General features: G+C 37.4%; 1 protein-coding gene across 4 annotated transcripts in view; it reads left to right on the top strand.

Annotated features, from left to right (window-relative positions):
• The window catches only part of CSMD1 (CUB and Sushi multiple domains 1), a 1,072,055-nt gene that overhangs the window by 331,454 nt on the left and 719,798 nt on the right, over positions 1 to 20,803 (top strand). For all 4 annotated transcript variants that reach the window (XM_086876027.1, XM_086876026.1, XM_086876028.1 and 1 more), the window contains exon 3: positions 5,321 to 5,433. In XM_086876027.1, coding sequence (XP_086732153.1) covers positions 5,321 to 5,433 — 113 coding nt within the window. The remainder of the gene's footprint in view (positions 1 to 5,320; positions 5,434 to 20,803) is intronic.

The following is a 20,803-nucleotide window of genomic DNA, read 5'->3' as shown; positions in this document are numbered from 1 at the left end:
GCCTGGGCTGCCCCAGCCAGATACAGCTGGTTCCAGCTGGTTATAGCCAGACACAGCTGGTTCCAGCTGGTTCCAGCCAGACACAGCTGGTTCCAGCCAGACACAGCTGGTTCCAGCTGGTTCCAGCCAGACACAGCTGGTTCCAGCCGGACACAGCTGGTTCCACCTGGACATGGCTGGTTCCAGCCAGACACAGCCAGCTTCAGCCAGACACAGCCGGTTCCAGCCAGATCCAGCTGCCCACAGCAGGGTGTGTCTGAGCCATGGCCAGGGGAGGGGCATCTCAGGAAACACATGTAAGAACAGAGAGAAAACGCCACAGAGAAAGAGAGGGGGAAAAACAAGTGAGAGAAACAGCTGTGAGACCGCCAAGGTGAGCTGAGGAGGGGGAGGAGGTGCCACAGGCACTGGAGCAGAGATTCCCCTGCAGTCCATGGGAAAGGCCATGATGGATCAAGAGGAGGATGATTCCTGAAGAAACCACAGCCTGTGGAAAGCCCATGTTGGAACAAGGTAAAAGTGTGAGGTGGCAGAAGCTGCAGAGAAGCTGTGGATGAGCCCCAGCCCCCATTTCCTGCGCTGGCTAAGGGAAGAGGTGGTGGAGTTGGGAAGGAAGGAATGAAGTTGAGCCTGAGAAGAAAGGGTTCTGATTAATCTATCTTTGTTTTTCAGAGTCCAAACATACTTTAATTGGTAAAAAAAAAACTAATTTTCCCCAAGTCAAATCTATTTGTCTCATGAAAATAATTGGTAATTAATCTCCTTTCTGGGTATCCTGACCCAGGAACATTTCTGACTTATTTTCTCCTCCCATCCTGTTGCTGAGGGTTAGTGAGTGCTGTGGTGTGACACTGGCCAAACTCCAGGCACCCATGGAAATCATTTGCTTACCCTCTTCTGCTACAGTTAGGCAGAGGAAAGGGAAAAAATTAACAAAGGGCACATGGGTTGAGATAAGGATTGAGAGAAAAAACACTCTAGGGGCAAGACAGGTTCAAATTTAAAGATAAAAAGTAAATTTATTATTAACAGAGTCAGAGGAGGATAATGCGAAAAAAAATAAGCCTTTAAAACACCTTTTTCCCATCCAACCCCTCCCTCCTTCCCACTGACAGGGAGACAAGGTGTGGGGGATTTTGTCAGTTCATCAGTCACTATCTTCTGCTCCCCAAGGAAGAGAAGTCTTTTTTCTTTTATACCTTGGTTTTCTATTATGCCGTGTGGTCCCCACCATGGTCAAACTGTCATCCCAGAACTGTTGTGGTATATGTCACTCGTCCATGGGGTGCAGTCTTTTAAGGATAGGCTGCTCTAGTTTGGAAACAAGGGCGCTCTCTTAATCTCTGGAAGCAAGGGCCCCTCTCTCTCTATTCAGGTGTCTCCCCACACCACAGCTTTCTCTGACATCCACCCACTCTGGCATGAACACTCTTCCTAGGGGCTGCAAGTGGATTTCTTCATTCCCTGTAGGCATCATGGATTACAAGGGAACAGTTTGTTTTACCATAGTCCTCACCATGGCTTGCAGAAGAATCTTGGCTCTATGATTGAAGTAGATTGTCCCCCTCATTTTTTTTCCACTGACCTTGGTGTTGCCGAAGTGTTGCTTGGTGTTGTTTTCCCTCACATGTCTTCACTTCCTTCTCTGACTAGAAGAAAAGCTGCTGCTTGTAGGTACCATTTTTATTAAGTTCCACTAATTTAAAGATTTTTTGCAAAGTATTGGAGAGCCGAGAAGTGGATCTTGTCTAAGCTCTGCATTGGGGAATCACTCGTTATGTTTCCACTGCCCACCACCATTGTCTGGGCAGCAGTGGCTGCTGTGACACTGGTGCTACTCAACGCCTCTCTCCTTGCGAGGTGCCAGGAAGGGGAAGCTGCCACTCCTGCTGCTCCTGCCCTTTTACCTGCACTGCAGCTGGCTAGGAGTGGACAGGCAGGCAAGACATAGAGGCACATAGAGGTAGTCTGACAAATTTTTCTATTAAAGACTTTTCTGTAAGTGTTTTTTGGATTAGTACAATATAAAGATCTTGATAAAATACATTTCAAGTTGATGTACTTGAAGCTTCCTCACATATTTGCCTTTTCTTATAGTTACAACCCACCCCAGAATATGAGTATGACCCAATTTCTTAGTAATAGAAACCTTGGGGGAGTTAGGGTTAAGCAAAAGTGAATGACTGGTGTTTATATGTGTAGGGTTTATTTTAGAACAATTGCATTGCAAAGAAAAGCTTGTATGTAGCCTTTTTGATTGTTATTAACTTCAGGAATATAACAATGTAGAAGCATAAAAGGAACACTTTTGAAAATGTATACAGAAAAGAAAGAGAAAATGAGAAGATGAGAGTAGAAAGATATAACCGCCCATGGATCCAGCAACGAGACTTGATTATCCGTCTCTTGGTCAGAATCACGGTTGCCATCTTGGTCTGTTCCAGCTGGGGGAAGCCCATGAAGCGCCAGCTCAGTGGGTTAACTTAATTTCAGCTTTAGGTGGAAGACCCAGGCACCACCCCTGGAGATGGGCATTTTACATTATTGCAGCTTCATGGGTTTTGCAGTCCTCTGGTGGAAGCCCCCAGAACTGAGTCTAGGCATGCTTCTGGAGCCATTGGTTTATGACACCTTTCAAGACATTGCCTCTCATGTCAGCATGGTTGAGCAGTTATGCCCCATCAGAAGGGGTGAATACCTTCAGGCCAACATACAGACATCCTCTGTGAATGGCATTGTCCAATGCCTTCCTCAGGGAAGGTAGATGGGAGGAAGTTTTAGAACCGAGTCAGTTGTGAAACAGGAGGACATTAATGGTAAAGAGCACTACCCTTCCTCTGCAGGGTCTGCTTCTTACCTGCCTCCTGCCTTACCTGTCTCAAAACTCAGCACACATATAACTCTTCTTGTCCCCCTTGGGTGTGTGGGTGTGCAAACCTGATGCCTCCTCCACAAATGGCAAGAATGTTTTAAGTCATTAACAATTAACATTCCAGTCTCTCAGAACTGTAAGTCTGTAAAATCTTTCAGTGCATTGACTTAGGGCATAAAAGAATGTATTTGTCTTTGTTTAATGCAAAGTACAATGCCAGCTTAAAAAATGATCTTCTGGTGTTTCAAGGAGCATGCTACAGAAAAAAAATGATTTGGCTCCTAAGAATCCATATTATAGGAGTGACACTCATAACAGAATCAAAGTGGGTTGGTGTAGAAATCATACCAAGAACTCAAGATGTCCACTCATAGCTCAGATAAGTTCATTTGTATGAACCAAATTCAGACCAAATGGAGAAAACATGAATGAGGGAGAAAAAGCTCTGCACTGATAAAACTTTTTTTGGTCTTTTTATTATGGGGTCTTTTTTTGGTTCTCCCCTGTAATATGAAATGTTGAGGCTAGCTGCTTCTGACTCAAGCTGATTTTCCTTTCTTCCCCTACAATGCATGCTAGTTTCCTGTAATTTAGCAAGAAATGTTAGATGCAGAAAATACTATAGTGCTATCCAAAAAAACCCCAAGCCCATTCCTTAAAACAAGAACTCTTTGAATCACTTCTCAAAGAAGAGAGAGACATATAAGATTAGAAAATACATTCCTAAATTAATAATGAACTGTCAGAGAGTACACTCCAGATGTAGGGCAGAAGAGATAACCACTCTTATTTATTAAATAGAACAAGAGGCACATTTTCATAAAAACTGCAACTTCTGGTGAAGGTGAGAGAACATACAAAAGCATGAACATAAGCTGTGGCAAGCCTTATGGTAATTCTTCAGTTTGAAGACTGGGGGGAAAATCAACCTGGTTATTTCTGGAATTGGAGTAAATGAGGTGGAAAAGAATAGGAATATTAGGTTGACAAGTACACAGAAGGTAAAAAGATTAGAGCAAACAGCTAATTACCACATGGGAGACAATGTTGCTTAAAATGAAAGGAAGAAATTTCAGAAAGCTTTTTGCTGACTTGTATTGCCTTGACTGTATGCCTTTATCTGTATTTAAAGCTCTTCTTGCTTTGATCTCTGACTCTTCTATTTGTTTTCCAAAGCTCAAAATTGGCAAGAGATGGGGAACCACCTGACTGGTGTAATTGAGGCATGGAGTTCCTCTTATGTGTTTTTGTATATGAAAGTGGTCTTTAATAAACCTAATTTTGCAAAGAACATCTAGTTCAATGACACTGCTCTACTAGTGTTTTGTTTACAGTTATTTATCTTTTGTAGTTCTGGATGCCAATTAATGAATTATAGCTTAATTGTACCATAAATTTCAAGGGCAAGTTGTTTGGTTTTTTTCTTTGGCTTTTTTTTTTAAAGACATGGATTTTCTTAACCCCCTAGAGCTTTTAAAATGGCTTTTTTTGGTGGGCTTTTTGTTTATTTCTATCTTTTTAATGATCTGTTCAATGTCTAAGAGGCTCTTTCAAGGTGAAATTTGAACAAAAGCAGGTTTTCTGGCAGGGTTATCCTATACATACTCAATCTCATATCCCTATTTCATAATACAGAAATTAACTAGTGATTAGCTAAACTACCAGTATAGATTTGTTTTTGTGGGACAGTGATGGTGTCTTATATCCTGCTTATGAGAAATTAATCATTAAAAAAACAACTCACTATTATCAGCCAGGCCCAAAAAAATTGTGTTTAGTGATGTTTCAGTAAAGGACCTAAACATTTTTCTTCAATCAATTTTACCCTCAAAAATACCCTGATTTTGGGAAATTATCTTATAAACAATATTGCACTTAATATAGCTTATAGAAAATTCCATTTTGTATGTAAAGGTAAGACTATTAGTAAGAGGGGAAATACAAGGTAAATTTTTTTTGAATCTATTAAATGGGAGTACGCTGGTTTTGTTTGTTTTCTAGTCAGTTAATGTTTATAACACTGAACAAAGGACATCCATGGTTTTTCTGAAGCAACACCTGGAGGATAGACAGGATAGTCTAAGCTACATCACATTGTAGGAAGTATCTCTGAGTGAGTCAGGGCCTGAGTATTTACTTCTAGGTGCCCTAAATTTAACTGTCTTCATCTTAAAATTAGTCCTAACACACAAAAACAATTGTCTTTAGTAGGTACAAACAGGTCTTTGTTTCATTGTTTTCTGGAGAGTGCATAGATGTGTGAACATAAGAGAGTTTTAAAGGTCAAGGACATGTTTGAAATTTTGCAGTGAATCTTTAGAGATGCATGCCCATAATGTGCTTGCAGTTCAGATGTAAAAACATGATGTTTATCTTAATGTTCATCACATCTACTGATGGCCTTTATTATAAAAAAATGTTAGTAATTTGTGCCTTTTTATTGCATAGGTTATCTGGATTTCAGCTTCCATCATCTATTGTGAGCACGGGATCTATCCTCACCCTCTGTTTCACCACAGATTTTGCTGTCAGTGCCCAAGGCTTCAAAGCTATCTATGAAGGTAAGAACTCTTCTTACTGGGAGTTCACTGTACTTAATACATGTTTTTCATGTTGAAATGTGATGTTTCAGTTCTGCTTGGGATTTGAGTAATTGGCTGGTATGGCATTAACTGTGGTGTTTATTTTGTAGCACATTTAAAATGCTACTTTATCACAGCCGTAATTTTGAATTTTAAATTTGATTTACACTGGTACTGCAATTTCTGATTGATTTTTATTTTTTTAATGAAATTTGTCAGGCCTCCAAAGCTGTATTCAGAAATGGATTCATCTAAATGGTTTTCTTATTATTTCCTAAATTATTTTTTTTGAAGCATCTTTAGGCAATATCTAACTTCAGGGGTGTAATGATAAAAATGAGAGGAGATACAGATCCTAACTCATCTCAAAACTGAATCACTAATCTTGTTGTTGTGGAAAATTAAAAACATGACAACAAAAATATATGTATATATAAAATTAAAGACAAAAATAGTTGAAACTTACTCTGTAGAAGGTGTTAGACTGCAGTGATGACTCAATTTTTGTTAGAAATAAGGACAAGTATTTCTTGTGTCTACCAATGATTGTGCTCATTAAACTGGAATAATACCTTTTGTATAGCTTAAAGTATTACTGGTAATAAGTAATAAATAAGATAATTACTGGTATTAAATAAATGGTTCTATGAGAACTGCAACCTTTGATGGGGAAAGTTAATAGGTACAGTGATATTAAGTCACTTCCTTGTTGAATTATAAGGGTGTTTTGGGTGTAATTCAGGATTTCTTTCAAACTGAGTGTGTGGTGTTGCTTTGATAGTTTTGGGGTTTGGATCTTTTTACTGCTATTTTTTTTTTTAATTCATGGAAAATGCAGGGCTTCTAACACTTAAAGTTATAGAAAGCTCATTTTCAGATTACTTCTCAAACTCCAAGTGATTTTTTTCTGTGGTTTCATAGATCTAATCCTTGACTGATAGTGTTTATTCTGAAAAATTTGCCTACAATCAGTTAAGTGCCTGAAATGTTTTTATTGATGCAATTGAACTAAATCTAGAAAGTAGTATGGTTTGATGGCAAGTGAGTAAATCCATTACATTGGTCACCACTTTAGAGAAAATCACTGTGTCTTAGAGACCACAGGTACCTTCAAATGCTTGGTGTGCTTTGATCACGTTTTTCTAGGACTGTTGAAACTTTACCTCCCTTTATTGACAGTGACAACGTCTACTCTATATTGATACGTATCTTTCTTTCATATCTCAGTAATGTTTTGAAATTATAGTGTGTTTTAAAGTCTCTTGAATTCAACATGCATATTGTGAGGATTACATAGATGCGAAAAACAGGGGCATAAGAGGTGTCATGAGTAGCTCAAACTTTTTTGTCTTGAGCTTTTCTCTTTGAGTAGGTAGCTCACAGTATGTCTCTCCTTAGTAGCTACTCCCCCTTCCTTTTTTACCTCAAAGCCTTATCACCTGGTAAATCAGGTAATAAGTCTCTTGGATTTTAACTAATATGGGGACTGTGAGAAATGACTAACTATCATTGACATAGCCTTTATAAGCTTTAATAGGTAAATTGAAAATCAGAAATCATGAACACACTAGGAACTGTTTTTGTTGCCTCAATAGGAAGCTGCTTTCTATGCAACTCTATTATTCTCTTCTATGAGATGCATGCAATAGCATATTTCATCCTTTTATGCAATCTGAGCAGTTTGTTTTTCATATTGAAAAGCACAGTGAAAAAGGCAAAAGGACATCTCTTGACTGTCAGCTTAGGAACACATGCATGGAGCCACAGGCTGTAATATAATGACACTTCCTGCTGGCCTACTTTCTTGTAAAAAACCCAGCAGGAAGAGCTGTAATTAACAGTGACAGACAGCACCACTTTCTGGTTAAACAACACTGCCCCCTTTCAAATTTAGGGCTGTAAACCTGGCATTGTCAGTGAACTTTAAATTGACTTCATAACATGACATCCAGCTCTGGAAAAAGTGGTGAATATCACTCAAGTGATGGCATTTCAGTGTAGAGACAGGCAGTGGGTACCAATGGTTCTAGAAGGAATTGTAACAGTGAAGGGTTAGGTGGTTTTTTATGAAGTCTTGGAGTGATTTCTGCTGCAATGGCTAGCTGATTTAGCCACAGTTTAATAACTTACATAACTACTCCCTAGAACACTTGTTTTTAATAATGACAGCTTCTGGCTTCTGTGTGATATGTGATTTTAAGACAGGTGTTCAGTTCCCCTAGGACAGGGGAATACAGACCAGATATTACCAGTCAGTAAATCCCTTTATAATCACTCTGCCAGCTACCCATCCCCAGCTAGTTTGCCTTCCTGAACTATATGGCTATCCATGGTTTTGGCCAGCTCTTTCATTCTTCTCTTGAGTAAGAGAATTACGGTTCAGTTGGAAGCAAGGGAAGCATTGAAGTGCTACTGAATGCTGCTGCCAGCTGAGAGTCTGGGATATTATGGGCTCAGGATGCAGAGTTTGAAAAACTCAGTAGGGCACTAAACCAGGAAACAAGGCAAGCAAACCACTTCAGTGGTGATGGAATGGCTTCTGAAGTTATACCCATACTTGGTATCCCTGTCAGAGAGAGAACATTACATCCCCACCTCTGGGCTAAGATTCTGACCTCTGCATTTTGCTTAGTATAATCTTCATTTATGACCCCAGTTCCTGTGCAGCAATGACATAACTGGATGCTTTGTGCTTTGAAAATCGAGAAATAAGAATTAACCACATTTTGGTTGGTATGCCTTGAAGATTGGTAGTATTTATGTAACTTAACCTGCTGTCACCCATATACCATGTGGATATTAGCATTAACTCAATCAGATCTTTGTGGCAGTAGACCAGAGAGTTTAACAAGACACTAGTGTATTTGGGCAGTTACCAAATTCTTAGGCTGAAATGTAGGTTTCTTCACTGAATCATTCCTTCACCAGATTTCTATGTGTGTTTCTGAGATTCTCTAATATTTTTAACTAATAATACTTTAATTTTCCTCAGTGATCTCATCAGCTCTCTAAGTTCTGGTACTGGTGGAAACCTGAATTGTTCTTATTTTCTAGAAATAAAATTATCTGTGGTAGTTTCAAACATATAATTATGTCAGTGAAAAGAATTATGAACTTCAGAAGTAGTAAGTTCAGTTTATAGAATTAGGCAGCTTAAAGCATTAAATGATTTGTTGACCATTACAATCACTCTTTCGTATATAAACATAATTTTTTAGCAATGGAATTGGAGAATTGAGGGATAGCTCCTTTTTTCTAATATGTGGTTGTTTTCTATAATTGCAGTAGTTTACACCATAGGAAATATCTTTAGGCTTTGCAGAGACTGCAGAAGGAGAAGACAAAGTACTTGGATTTGTGAGATTTTGCTTAATTCCCTGGTAAAATCAGTTTAATTCCTACTTTTCTAAAATGAAGTTAACAAGCCATTTTTTAAAATGGTGCTTTGAGGGCTACATACAGAATTAAAAAATCAGCATTGCTTTATCGTTGTAGTAGTTTTCTTTGGAAAGTCAGAAGTATTCCTTCCATACAGAAAACTTGCTTATGTTTGGCAATAGACAAATTCTCTTTAAATTACAGCAGTATCTGAACCGTTATGGATATTTATAATTTGATAGTCTTCTATTAAAGTATCATGGCCTGCCATTCAGGGAAAACAGCTGTCAAGTGGAAAAAATTTAGTGAAAGTACAAAGCTCATTTTGCAGTGTGTTCCTAGTCATCTACATAAAATGAAACATCATGGGGTTTGTTTAGCTTATATTTGGATATACTAATGTCTGCTACTAAACATTAAGATGCCCTCTAAGGTTAACAATCCTTGGTTCATTTTAAGTTTTTTTGGTTTTTTTTTGGTTGGCTGGTTTTGGGTGGGTTTTGTATTTTTTAGTTGCTGTTTTTTAAAATTATTTTAATTTTTTTTTATCTTGGTTTAATGTTTTTGTTTTGTTTGGGGATTTTTTTGTTTTTGTTTCAGCTTTTTTTTTTGGGTGTGGGTGTATGTAGTTGTTTGTGTTGTTTCTAAACACATTTTTGTAGTGTAGAATTGGTGGACAGTGTTTAAACAACAGGCCAGATGTACTGGGCTTGGTGTTTATTCATAGCTTTCCTTGACCTCTGCTCTACAAGCAGCAGCTATTCCTTGCCACAGAAAGAGCTCAGGAAGAACGTCCTTCTATTCTACTTGCCCTCAGGCCATATTTCCTTTTTTCTTTTGTTCTCTGATTTCTCAAAGCTTTCTGCTCACACCCAGCATTAACATTTATACTGTCAGTCACCTCATTCTCCCTTATGCACCTTCGCAAAGCTTCTTTTCAAATCCCTTTTGACATCAACAGCAGAAAGCAGTGATGCACTTCCATGGTGTATAGCCTTTGAAGAAATTTTCTTGTTTTTTCACCTCTTGCAAGTCTTGTTCTTCCTGACTATCTGTAATGTAGGGGGGGAATGTTTTGTTTTGGTTGTTTTTTATTTTGTGGTGTTTTTTTGTTTTTTGCTTTTTTTTTTGTTTAGTTTAATTTTCGATGTTGCTGTGTTTGGTTGTTTTTTTTCTATGATTCAATACTTTTTGGCTATATAAAATAAACAAAAAAATTGAAAAAAATTCCCCAACCAACTTAGTATGATTCTGTGAGTTTGCTAAGGTAATTTTCCTGACACTGTGATTTTTTCCAGTCAACATGGACCCCAGTGAAGAAAATGGGCTTCTGGATCAAGCTGATGTTTTTTGGGTTTTGCTTGTTTCCCTGCCTCAAGTACCAAATTACCTTTTCTGCACTAAATTTTAAGAGTAAGAGTTTGCTTGTCATTTGGTCAGTGCCTGAACTGCTTCCTACTTGTTGTCCATGAGTGTGGTTAGTGGCTGTGTAGTTCTCCCAACAAACTGTGATACAATGATGAGAGTAGTTGCTCTCTGAACATGGATGAATAATCCAATGAATAATCTGAGGCAAATATTTCAAAATCACAGTAGGAAGCTAAATTGGCAAGAAAATACCAACTTTATGCAATTTGTATGCATAATGATTCCCTGCTATTCAGTGTGAGATGAGTAGTCTCCTGAATCTTCAACCATTGCCAGCTAATCTCTGTGGTTTAGTCATGGGTGCTCTTTTATCTATTAGACAATATTTAATTTTCATAGAATCATAGAAGATTGGAAGAAACTGTAAAAATCATCTATCTTAAAACCTCACCACCACCCTGGGCAGGGAACCCTTCCATTAACAGATCCAGTTATTGGAATAATTTCGATTGTTCCAGTGATGTGAAACTTCAAGTGAATGACTTGTGAACATCAGTGGATTAATATATCCAGCTCTGAAAAGCTTTAAAAGATTTTAATGAGTATCTAACGAAGAAATCAAGAGTTAGGCAGTTCATTTTATATTCTCTTACTTGGGTTTTGGGAAGTATTCAGTTTGTCACTCCCAAACCTGTAAGTATTTTTTATTCTGCTGGTTTTTTTGGAAAAAGAAGTGTAAATTCTATAAGTTTAATCTTTTTAAATAGTAAAGGCACAAACTGCCTTTTTCTTAGCTTTTCATTGGTAAGAAAACTAACATTAGTGCTATGGTAAAAGCTGCTGCTGTTGTAATATTGACAGTTTTTTCTGTTAGTGTAATTTGTCATAAGATATATTTCTATTTTTAGTTAAATACCTCTTGCTATTTTGGTAGCCTGTTTTTTTCAAACTGAGATTTTTGTTGAACATTTTATCAGTGTATGCTTGTATATGCACACAATGAAATAAACCAAAAACTTTAAATAGTGAAAGTAGAGACTGAAAAAGGACTTTTTTTTTTTAAGGCTGAAATTTGTAATTGTGTGTCTCTGGAGTAGAAGTGATTGTTTTCTGAGATGAATTTGGGTATAGATTTCCTTTGTCAACTGCAATCATTACAAAGGAAAATGTGGGGTTTTTTTCTTTCTTTAGAAACTTTTCTTTAAAATAGCATCTTTTTATAATGATATCATATGAATGACTGCTATTGATGATGTACAGGAAAGAAATCTTAATGCAGTTTAAAAAGCCCCCTAATATTTCATGGATCACACCATGCCATAATTAGCAGCAGCAAAATCTCAGGGCAGTAGAGATCTAGCAGGGTGTGAACCTGTTCTGTAAGACCTCAGCTACCTAATCTAGAATATCAATGATTATACATGTCAAAGGGGTTTTAACAGTATCAGCTAAAGAAAGTTTTTTTAAATTCTTCATATATTCAGAAAACTCCTGAGAAATGAATTGCTGTGTTTGTGAGGAGACATGGGTAAAATATTCTGCTGTGTTCTGAAGTGTATGAATGAGTTAGAGAAGCGAAATTTCTGTCACTTAAATGTCACATTTCAGCAATATTCAAAGGACCAGGAGTCAGAAATCTCAAATTCTATTCCCTTAAAATGGCTAGGGGCAGAAATTTCCTAATAAGAAGTTCTAGGAAATTCTTTCCTAGAAAAAAAGGCACTGTACTGAAAATTGTGATGGAATACACCCTACTACTTGAATTGTCTGAAAAATTAAATTATATGGTGTAGGTCTCTTTATCAACCCCTGAATTTTGTACTTAGATGAAGAATAACTTTTACCTTATGTCATGGCCATTATGTCAGTCAATATGTAAGCTATGTCAGCTGTGTTCTGCTTTCCAGCTTTCACACAGGCTCAATCTTTCCAGTTTGATCCTAAATGAGGGAAAGACATCCTTCCTCTGGCTGATAGCCCTTGCAAAAGGAATTACATGTTTTAAGATAAGTTCTTGGAACTGGCTTTTTGTCTGCCTCTGACTCTGCAAGGGATTATTCTGTGCTTCTGGTGACTTACTGATCCATGTAAGAGCTACTGTGATCTTTGTCCTTGGTCGGTGAATCAGTAACAAACACAGTGTTGGTGGTTCATACCTTGCAATGATTTAGTGGACTTGTAACCTCCCTCCACAAAATTCTCCCTCCTGCTACTATTTGAGATCACAAACCTAAAAGGAAAATATTTTGATAAAAATGAATTTACTAGAGAGAAATATTAAGGAGTTGGTCCTCTGTTACTATGAAGTGCCAATGCTAAACCAGAGCAGCATACTCTAGCATAGAAAACAGAAGTGGAAAGTCAGTGTTGTAAAAAGATTTTTTTTGCACTCTCTGTGCAGCCTAAATAACTTACTACAGCGGATTCATGCTACTGCTATATCCTGAGAGATCATCATCCCAACTGTGCTGATATTAATATCCCATTTCATGTTCTTTCTTGTCTGTCTTCATTGATGTGTGTTCGTATGACTAATATTAACTTGTGAAAAAAAAGGGTTTTTGAAATGTCACAATTATCTAAGTGCTGTTATTGCCTCATCTGAATGAGTATGAAGGTTATTGTTGCGATTTAGCCCCAGGGGGCAGCTGGGCACCACACAGCCACTCGCTCACCAGCGCCACAGTGAAATGTGGGAAAGTATTGGAAGGGTAAAAGTGAAAACATTTGTGGGTTGAGATAAAGACAGTTTAATAGTTAAAGCAAACACTGCATGTGCAAACAAAGCAAAGTAAAGATTTCATTCACTGCTTCCTATCAGCAGGCAGGTGTTCCGACATCTCCACAAAGGCAGAGCTCCATCACGCCTGTGGTTACTGGGGAAGACAAATGCCATCACTCCAAACATCTCTGAGCAGTGGCAGCCTTAGCCAGACTCCACCCCTGCCCATCTGATGTCTGAGCATGACACCATATGGTATAGAATAATCCTCTGATCAGTTGGGGTTAGCTGTCCCAGCCGTGTTCCCTCCCAACATCTTGTGCACTTCCAGCTTAGTCATTGACAGGACAGAAAAGGCCTTGACACTGTGTAAGCTCTGCTCAGCAATTTCTGAAACATCACTGTGTTATCAAAACTGTTTTCATCACAATTTCAAAACCCCATTCTAGCTACTGTGAAGAAATTTAATTCTGTCATAGCTGGAACCAGGGCAAATGTGCAGCGTGATCTAAAAGTCCCATAGATCAGTGTTGTAGGTAGCTTAAAAAAAGAACCCCAAACAAAAAAAAAACCAAAAAACAAAAAACCAAAAAACCCCAAAATAAACAAACCACATTCCTACTGGATAGAAAGAGACTAACTTTGCCTCTCCTGTTTAAAATGCTCGAGTCCTTCTATTTAGAATTTAATTTTTAAGTTAAAATATATCCTTTTGAAGCTGAAATAGTTTGATAAACAAACAAGATCAAAACTTCCATAATTCTAAAATTGTGGGGTTTTGGTTTTTTTTGGTTGGTTGTTTTTTTTTAATTCATCTATCTAAGGAATTTAAGGAATTTGTCTCTTCTCCAAGTGCTTTTCTAGAACAAGACATGCAATGTGACTCAACAGAGTTGGCATTTCTCTTCCATTTTACAGCCAAATGGGATCTGGTGGAAAAACGTTTTGTTCATAGCCTTGCAGATTTGCTAGAGATAGAATTTTAGCTAAGCAGGCTGTGTCCTTCCCTACTCACTCCATATTTGTTGTAAACAGCAACTGATATCACATGCCAGTAGTTAAAGAAGAAACCTTCTTTTCTGCTCAAACTCCGTTTTGCCTGAACTTTCAGCTCTTTTCCTTTTTTCCAATGTGGAAATCAAAATACTGGCAGCATCTTGTGCATGTTGCCAAACTGCTCACAGGAGATTTTTGATGCATTTATCCCCCAACTTATATTTGGTTGAAAAGTTAAATTCTAATTTCTTTCCTTGTTACTGGATATACTCAGTAGGGTTAACTTCCCTTCAGATAGTCCCAGATTAAATACAACTCTCACTTACCTAGATTTCAATGAATCTGGCTATGACTTCTTTTATTTGTAAAGCAAGTTATTTTTTCCTTTGGCTTTCCTTTCCTTGGAACAAAGAGGGGAAGTTGTAACAGGCTTTTCAGCTCTCAGAAATAAAAATGCATTTCCAGCCATACAATTTCTAATCTGTTGTAATCGTTATATTGCTTAAATGTTTTATTATCTATTTTCTTTTAACTTAAACTAGTATCACTTTTTATTATGAAAACTGTATTTCTGCCTTTATAAGAAAGTCTCTTACTTAAGAGAGCTTAAGAAAGCTTACTAAGAGTTACTGTTGATAACTACTTTGTATTTATTATGAATCTGTCTGCAATAGCAAAGATGACTTACGGATTTTATGTCTTTTGCTGCAAAAATAAAAGAAAATGTAAAAATCTCTATCTCATCTGAAATAATTGTTTCCAGATTTTTATTCTTATAAACTGCCAGAAGGTGTAGTGTGATGCTGGGTTGAATCAATATTTCTGGAATAAACCTTTGTGGGTTATTGGGATAGAAAATAGGAAGTTGGATTTGCTCTGTTACTGTAGCCAACAGTTGCTACCCTGATTAATTAGTGGTTGTATAATTTGCTGTGTTAGATGGATAGTTAGCATACAAATACAGTCACATACCTTGCTTTTTATCTTCTCTTGTATAAATAAACCATTAATAATTGCACTTTGAATTACTTTGTTTTTCATATCCCTCCCATATATTGGAGGCTTCATTTGCATAACTTTTCAAGTTTTTATTTTGCAGTTGGGATAATAAGGCAGATGGATGGAAGTTTGCAACAAAATATATTCATCAAAACAGTCATGTCTAAATTTTCACTAAGGTGTTGATGTTGCTTACTAATGAAGACAGTGGTCACTAACTTGTTAGCTGTGAAGAAAGGGACTAAGTTGCTTATAGTACACATAATGTAAACACTACATTTTAACTGAAACCTTTGAGCTTTGTCAAATCTATCACATGATCCTCATCTCCATGTTTTTGTACTATCTATTGGACTATGTGTATTGAATATCTAAATACTGTTTATGCACCCAAGTAACCTCATTAACTTCATTAGGTATATATGTTGCTATAAATGAGTCTGCAAAACCATTTAGAGTACTTGTTAACTCTATATTTTGTATTTGTTACTTTTAACACTCTGAAATCTTTTATCTTATGTATACAGTAAGACTTCCTAAAACATTTATAGAATTATTTATGCATGGAATATGTTCGAGAAATCTTGCCTTAAAGTTCTTTGAAGCTGGCTTATAGGATTGACTTGAAAAGGGCTATGGAGGCATGGAAGGTCACACAATCTCCTTGACTGTATTAGATCTGTGCCTTTCTTACACTTGCTTAGCAGCAGAAGGCACATCTGTGTTGTGTCAGTGCATCGTAAATCTGAAGTCACAAAAAGGTTAAAGCAGCAGTTTTGGATATGCAAAAATCTTATTTATGGAGAACAAGTCAGCGTTCTTTCTGTGTGTATGTATGTAAACCGGAAATTGTTAGACTAGTCAGTCTTAAGTATCTACTCATTAATAGTCCAGATGAAGTTTTTACAGAAAAGGAAAAAAGAAGCAGAGGGCAGTTATAGCTGCACAAACAATTATTGGTTTCTGCTCTTTTTCCTAGTATTATGCTTATCCTTCCCCTGCTCCTCTGCCTCCACTTGTTGATGTTTTCTTAATCTTCTTAAGTTGAAGATGCACTTGAAGTTATTCTTACTTAAAATTATTTTATGTTTTCTCTTTCTTACATAGTCTGCAGTTCAACATCTCATCCACACATTTAATATGGTGGCCCATGCATGTTAGCTACTACTCCTATGGTTTTTTGTTACTCCTAAACACAGTTTTGTCTGGGTTTGCATTTCTGTAGTTGACTATGAGTGGATTGTTCAAAACTGTGGGCTCTCTAGTGCCAAGCCTTTGTCTCATTTCTTATTGTTCCTGTACATGTATTTCCCTGGACTGCATCCTTTATCTCTAGTTCTCAAAGACTCAAAGGAGGCTTGTGTTTCTCTGAACAATGTCATTGTGCCTGTTGCAAAATACTTTGTTCTGCATAGACTGCTACAGCTCTTAATTTAAAACTCTGGTTGTACCATCAGAAAGAAAAAAAAAAAAGAAAGACAAAAAGAAGAGGAAACCAAATTAGCCTTAGACAGCCAGTCAATAGAGAAATTTCTATCACAGCTAAATGAGGTAAAGAAAAGCTGCAGGCAAGTTTGAGAATTTCATGCAGGGTGAGCTGACTATAGCAAGAATTGGTCCTAAGGCCTTGCAAGCCCTTTACAAAGCTTATGGTCTGTTACTGAGGATGTCAGTGCTGGACTACAGGGCTTCACAGTCATGAAACATGGCATGCATAAAACAGTTACTTCTCCTGATACAGCTTTAGTTTTCAAAATTGCCTGTTTTAATCAAAGTTTTCATTAGAAGTCTCCAGAGAACTGTTGACTGTGAAATCTTTTCCTGGTCCATGTTCTACCTGGCAGCTAGGGTGACCCTTGCCAGACTAGCTCCCTAAATATGTGAGAGCTGGATACAGAGCTATTCATAAAATGTTATAATCATTAAATAAAATCATTAAATAAAAGCCAATTAACATTAGAAGCCTGAGTTAACATTAGAGAAATAATCTTGATGCAGAAGTGTCTGTTTGCCTTCTTTGACTTTACAGTGCAATTTGAAGGACTACCTTAACTGACTGTAAGTTGAACATTTTAATCACAGAATAGTTTGGGTAAGAAAGAACCTTAAAGATCATCTAGTTCCAACCCCCTGCAATAAGCAGGGACATCTTTTACTAGATCAGATTGCTCAAAGTCCTGTTAAACCTGACCTTGAATGCCTCCAACAATGGGACATCCACAGCTTCCCTGAGCAACCTGTTCTAGTGTCTCACCATAATCTTGTAATTAAAAAAAAAAAAATGTTCTTATGTGTATAATCTAAATCTACTAAATTCTTTAAAACTTTGTCACTCTCCCTAACACTTCAGATCTTGTTAACTGCATTTCTCTCCATTTTTCTTATAACCCTATGTATTGAAAGGCTCCAGTGAGATCTCCCTGGAGCCTTTTCTATGGTGAACAACTCAAACTCTCTCAGCCTTTCTTTACAGGAAAGGGGTTTTGTGGCCTGCCCATGGACTTGCTCTAATGTATCTGTTATGTTCTTGTGCTGGGTCCACACAGCCGGGTGCTGCATTCTGGTTGGGGTCTTACAGGAGCAGAGTAGAAGGGGACAATCCCCTGCCTCACCCTGCTGGTCACACTGTTTTTGATGTAGCTCAGGATATGGTTCACTCTCTGGCCTGTAAGTACACATTGCCTGCTCACATCCAGACAATGTATACTTACAGGCATCCAGACATCTTATTCAGCACTATTCCTGGATCCTTTTTCCCAGGGCTGTTCTCAATCCATTCATTCCTTAGCATGCACTGATATCAGCAAGTGTCCTGACCTTGTTGCAGAACCTTGTACTAGGCCTGATTGAATTTTGTGAAGTTTTCATGGGCCCATTTGTCAAGCCTGACAACATCCTTCTGGATGACACCACTTCTGTCAAGCTTATCAACTACAACACTCAGCTACACACTTGCTAAGGCTGCACTAGATCACAGTGTGTCCTTAATGAAAGTATTGAGCAGTATCACTCCTGATATGACCCGTGAGGGGCACCTCTTGTAATTCATCTCTATTTGGACATTGAGCTGTTGACCACCATCTTTGGATACAGATGTCCACCCAAGTTCTTCTCCATTGACTGGTCCATCCATCAATCCCACATCTTTCCAATGCAGAAGTGTGGAAGTTAGGGGCAACTGCATGAAACATCCTGCAGAGGTCAAAGTATTACCCTGAGGTCCAGGGACTTGAAAAATGAGGAAGGAGCTCTTGCCAATGAAAACAGAGACAAAAAAAGTCATCAAGTAGCTCAGACTCCTCCATGTCTTCAAGACGAATTTTGTTGTAGAAATAGTAGTTAAACATTGGAATGGACTGCCCAGGGACCTGGTGGTGTCACCCTGGGGGAGTTCAGGAAACTCATGCTACTTAGTGCCATGGTCTAGTTGACAACATGTGAATCAATTAAGGGTTGGATTATATGGTGCTAGAAGACCTGTTCAACCTAAATGATTGTGTGAGTCTCTGATTTATTGGGGGAATACAGTTTCTTTTGTCTTCCTTTCAGACTAACATATCTGCAGAAGCTGTTTATATTGTTCACAACCCTTGGCAAATTCAGCTCCAGCTGTGCCTTTGCTTTCTTGATCTTGTTCCTCCATTCCCAGGTTCCATGACTATATTCTTCTCATGATTTTTGTCTGCTTCTTAATCTAAAATTTAGACTATGTACTCTGCTTTACAGAAAGTTAGCATCTGAACTGAAAGGACCTTTAGTAGAAACATATGCTTTGTTTCAATGGAAATCCCTCTTACTTTAAACAGTTTGAGAATGCTATCTTAGATAATTTTTCATTCTTCTACATGTTTGAGTTCTTTGGTTCATTTGAGTTCTTTACTTCTTTGGAAATCTTTAATTTTGGAAACTGGAGAGAAGTCGTGAAACTTTCAAAAACAGTAGGTCAGGCTTCCTCTCCCATTTCTGTTTTGAGATGAAAAACTGGTTTAGAAGCAGAAACTCGTGAGAAGATGGTATCTCTGCTGCAAAATGTGTGAAGTTTTGCTTACTTCTTAAAATATGCAGACAATTTAATGTACACTGTATATGCAGCTTCCTGGTGGCAGCAGATGAAAACTTGCACAATCATCCTCTTTGAATTTCTTGGGTGACTGTGGGCGCCTTATAAGTGAAGAAGTCTCCTGAACTGACTGGCAATTAAATTTGTGCCTGCCTGGGTATTTACCTTCCAAAATAGTGAGGCTGTAGCGAAGAAGCTGTGGGGTGTTTTGTTTTTGTTTTGGGCTTTTTGTGGAGGTTTTTTTGTTGGTTTGGTTTGTTTTTTCCCAACTAATAGCTTACTTGGGTTTTAAAATTTTATTCTGTGTATTTGTATTTAAAAATGTCAATTGTAAATAAGTACTGAGAAGGTGCATTCCAGGGAAAAATTAATCAAGCAGCGAGTGATTGGACAGCTGTAGTACACTGCAGTTATCCTCAATGCTATCAAGTCAGCTCTTCTGTAAAGCAAATGGTAACAGTGATTCACTAAAACAACGTGGAACATATTTCAGTGCTGGTCATCTCATCAATCTTCACGTGGACAATAAGAAAGCTTTTCCAGCATTGCGTTGTTGTGGTGTGTGTTTTTATTTGGTTGCTTGGTTGCTTTTTTCCCTCTCCCATCAAAACTTACAGTTTCCCAATTACTACCAACTTGACATCCATTCCTGAATTCAATAATGATGAAATTTGCAGGCAAAATATGTTATTTAGCAAAATAAGTCTTTAAATGAAAGAAGACCCCGACCCTCCCCACCCCGAATGTGAGAAGTCAAGGATGAGTGGAATTCAGTCTGTTTGCAGATAATTATTTTTCTGGGAGCCCCTACCAGAATTCTATGACAACTGCAAATTCTAAGAGATTACGTCTCTTTGCTCACTGTATGCTTGCCAGTAGTTGGGCTTTCTTCATGTTTAAAATGTAGGTTTTAAAAAAAATTCAGAACAAAACTAAAGTTAAAATTTTATTCTTTGTTACATGATTTGCAAAATTAAATGTCATAATCACCTTTTAAAGGGATAAATCAGAGATGGTTTTAGCAATGCTTAAGTCATACTCAGCACTTCAAAGCCATTTTATGGATTTAGCTGCCCCTCATATCTTCTTTTGGTTATTTTTTAGACTTAGATAATAACCAACAAAAAAACCTAAATCTTTTTCTTTAAAGATAAGCTCTACATTATAGGAATTTGACTTTCTGTTTGGGTCATGTGTGCGATGGTCTGTGTGAGAGATAAGGGAGTGTAAGTGTGGAGAAAAGAGAAAATATATTCCTTGTAGGTTTAGTGATTTCAAGCTATTGTTTGTGAAACGCATGACCAATTCAGAAATTAGTTATTTATACCCAGGTTTCTGCGATTTTAATTTTTTTTTCCCCTGGGATACTGGTGTGAAAGATAAATACAAGAAAAATGTACTGGCTGGAGTTTTTTGTTCGGGTTTTCTTTTTCTTTTTTATTCTATTTATTTCTGTTTTCTAATGATTAGTTTGGTTTGGTTTTTTAAGGTAGCAGTAGAACTGACTTTAATTCTTGCACACTGAACCTCTAAATGCTGGTTATTGTAAACTGTTCACTCAGAAAAACAAAAGTGGTAGTGGCATTTAAAAAAAACAAACAGACAATACAGAAACCAAAACAAGCACAAACCAAACTCAAAAAACAAATAATAAAACCTATACAGCAATTTACTAAACTCCAGGGAAAAAATACAGAGTATAACCTGAATACAGCCTTTGTGAAAAATTAATAAAATATGAGAGGAGGGTAGAAGTATTGCTCTAAACTATAGATTTATTTATTTATTGTTTGTTTGTTTGTGTATTGTGCTACACATTTGCTATG

The sequence above is a fragment of the Cyanistes caeruleus genome, chromosome 2 (assembly GCF_971803275.1).
Source record: "Cyanistes caeruleus chromosome 2, bCyaCae1.hap1.1, whole genome shotgun sequence".
NCBI classification, from domain to species: domain Eukaryota; kingdom Metazoa; phylum Chordata; class Aves; order Passeriformes; family Paridae; genus Cyanistes; species Cyanistes caeruleus.
Note: the sequence above shows the minus strand (reverse complement) of the source record. Positions and strands in the feature narration are given on the sequence as shown.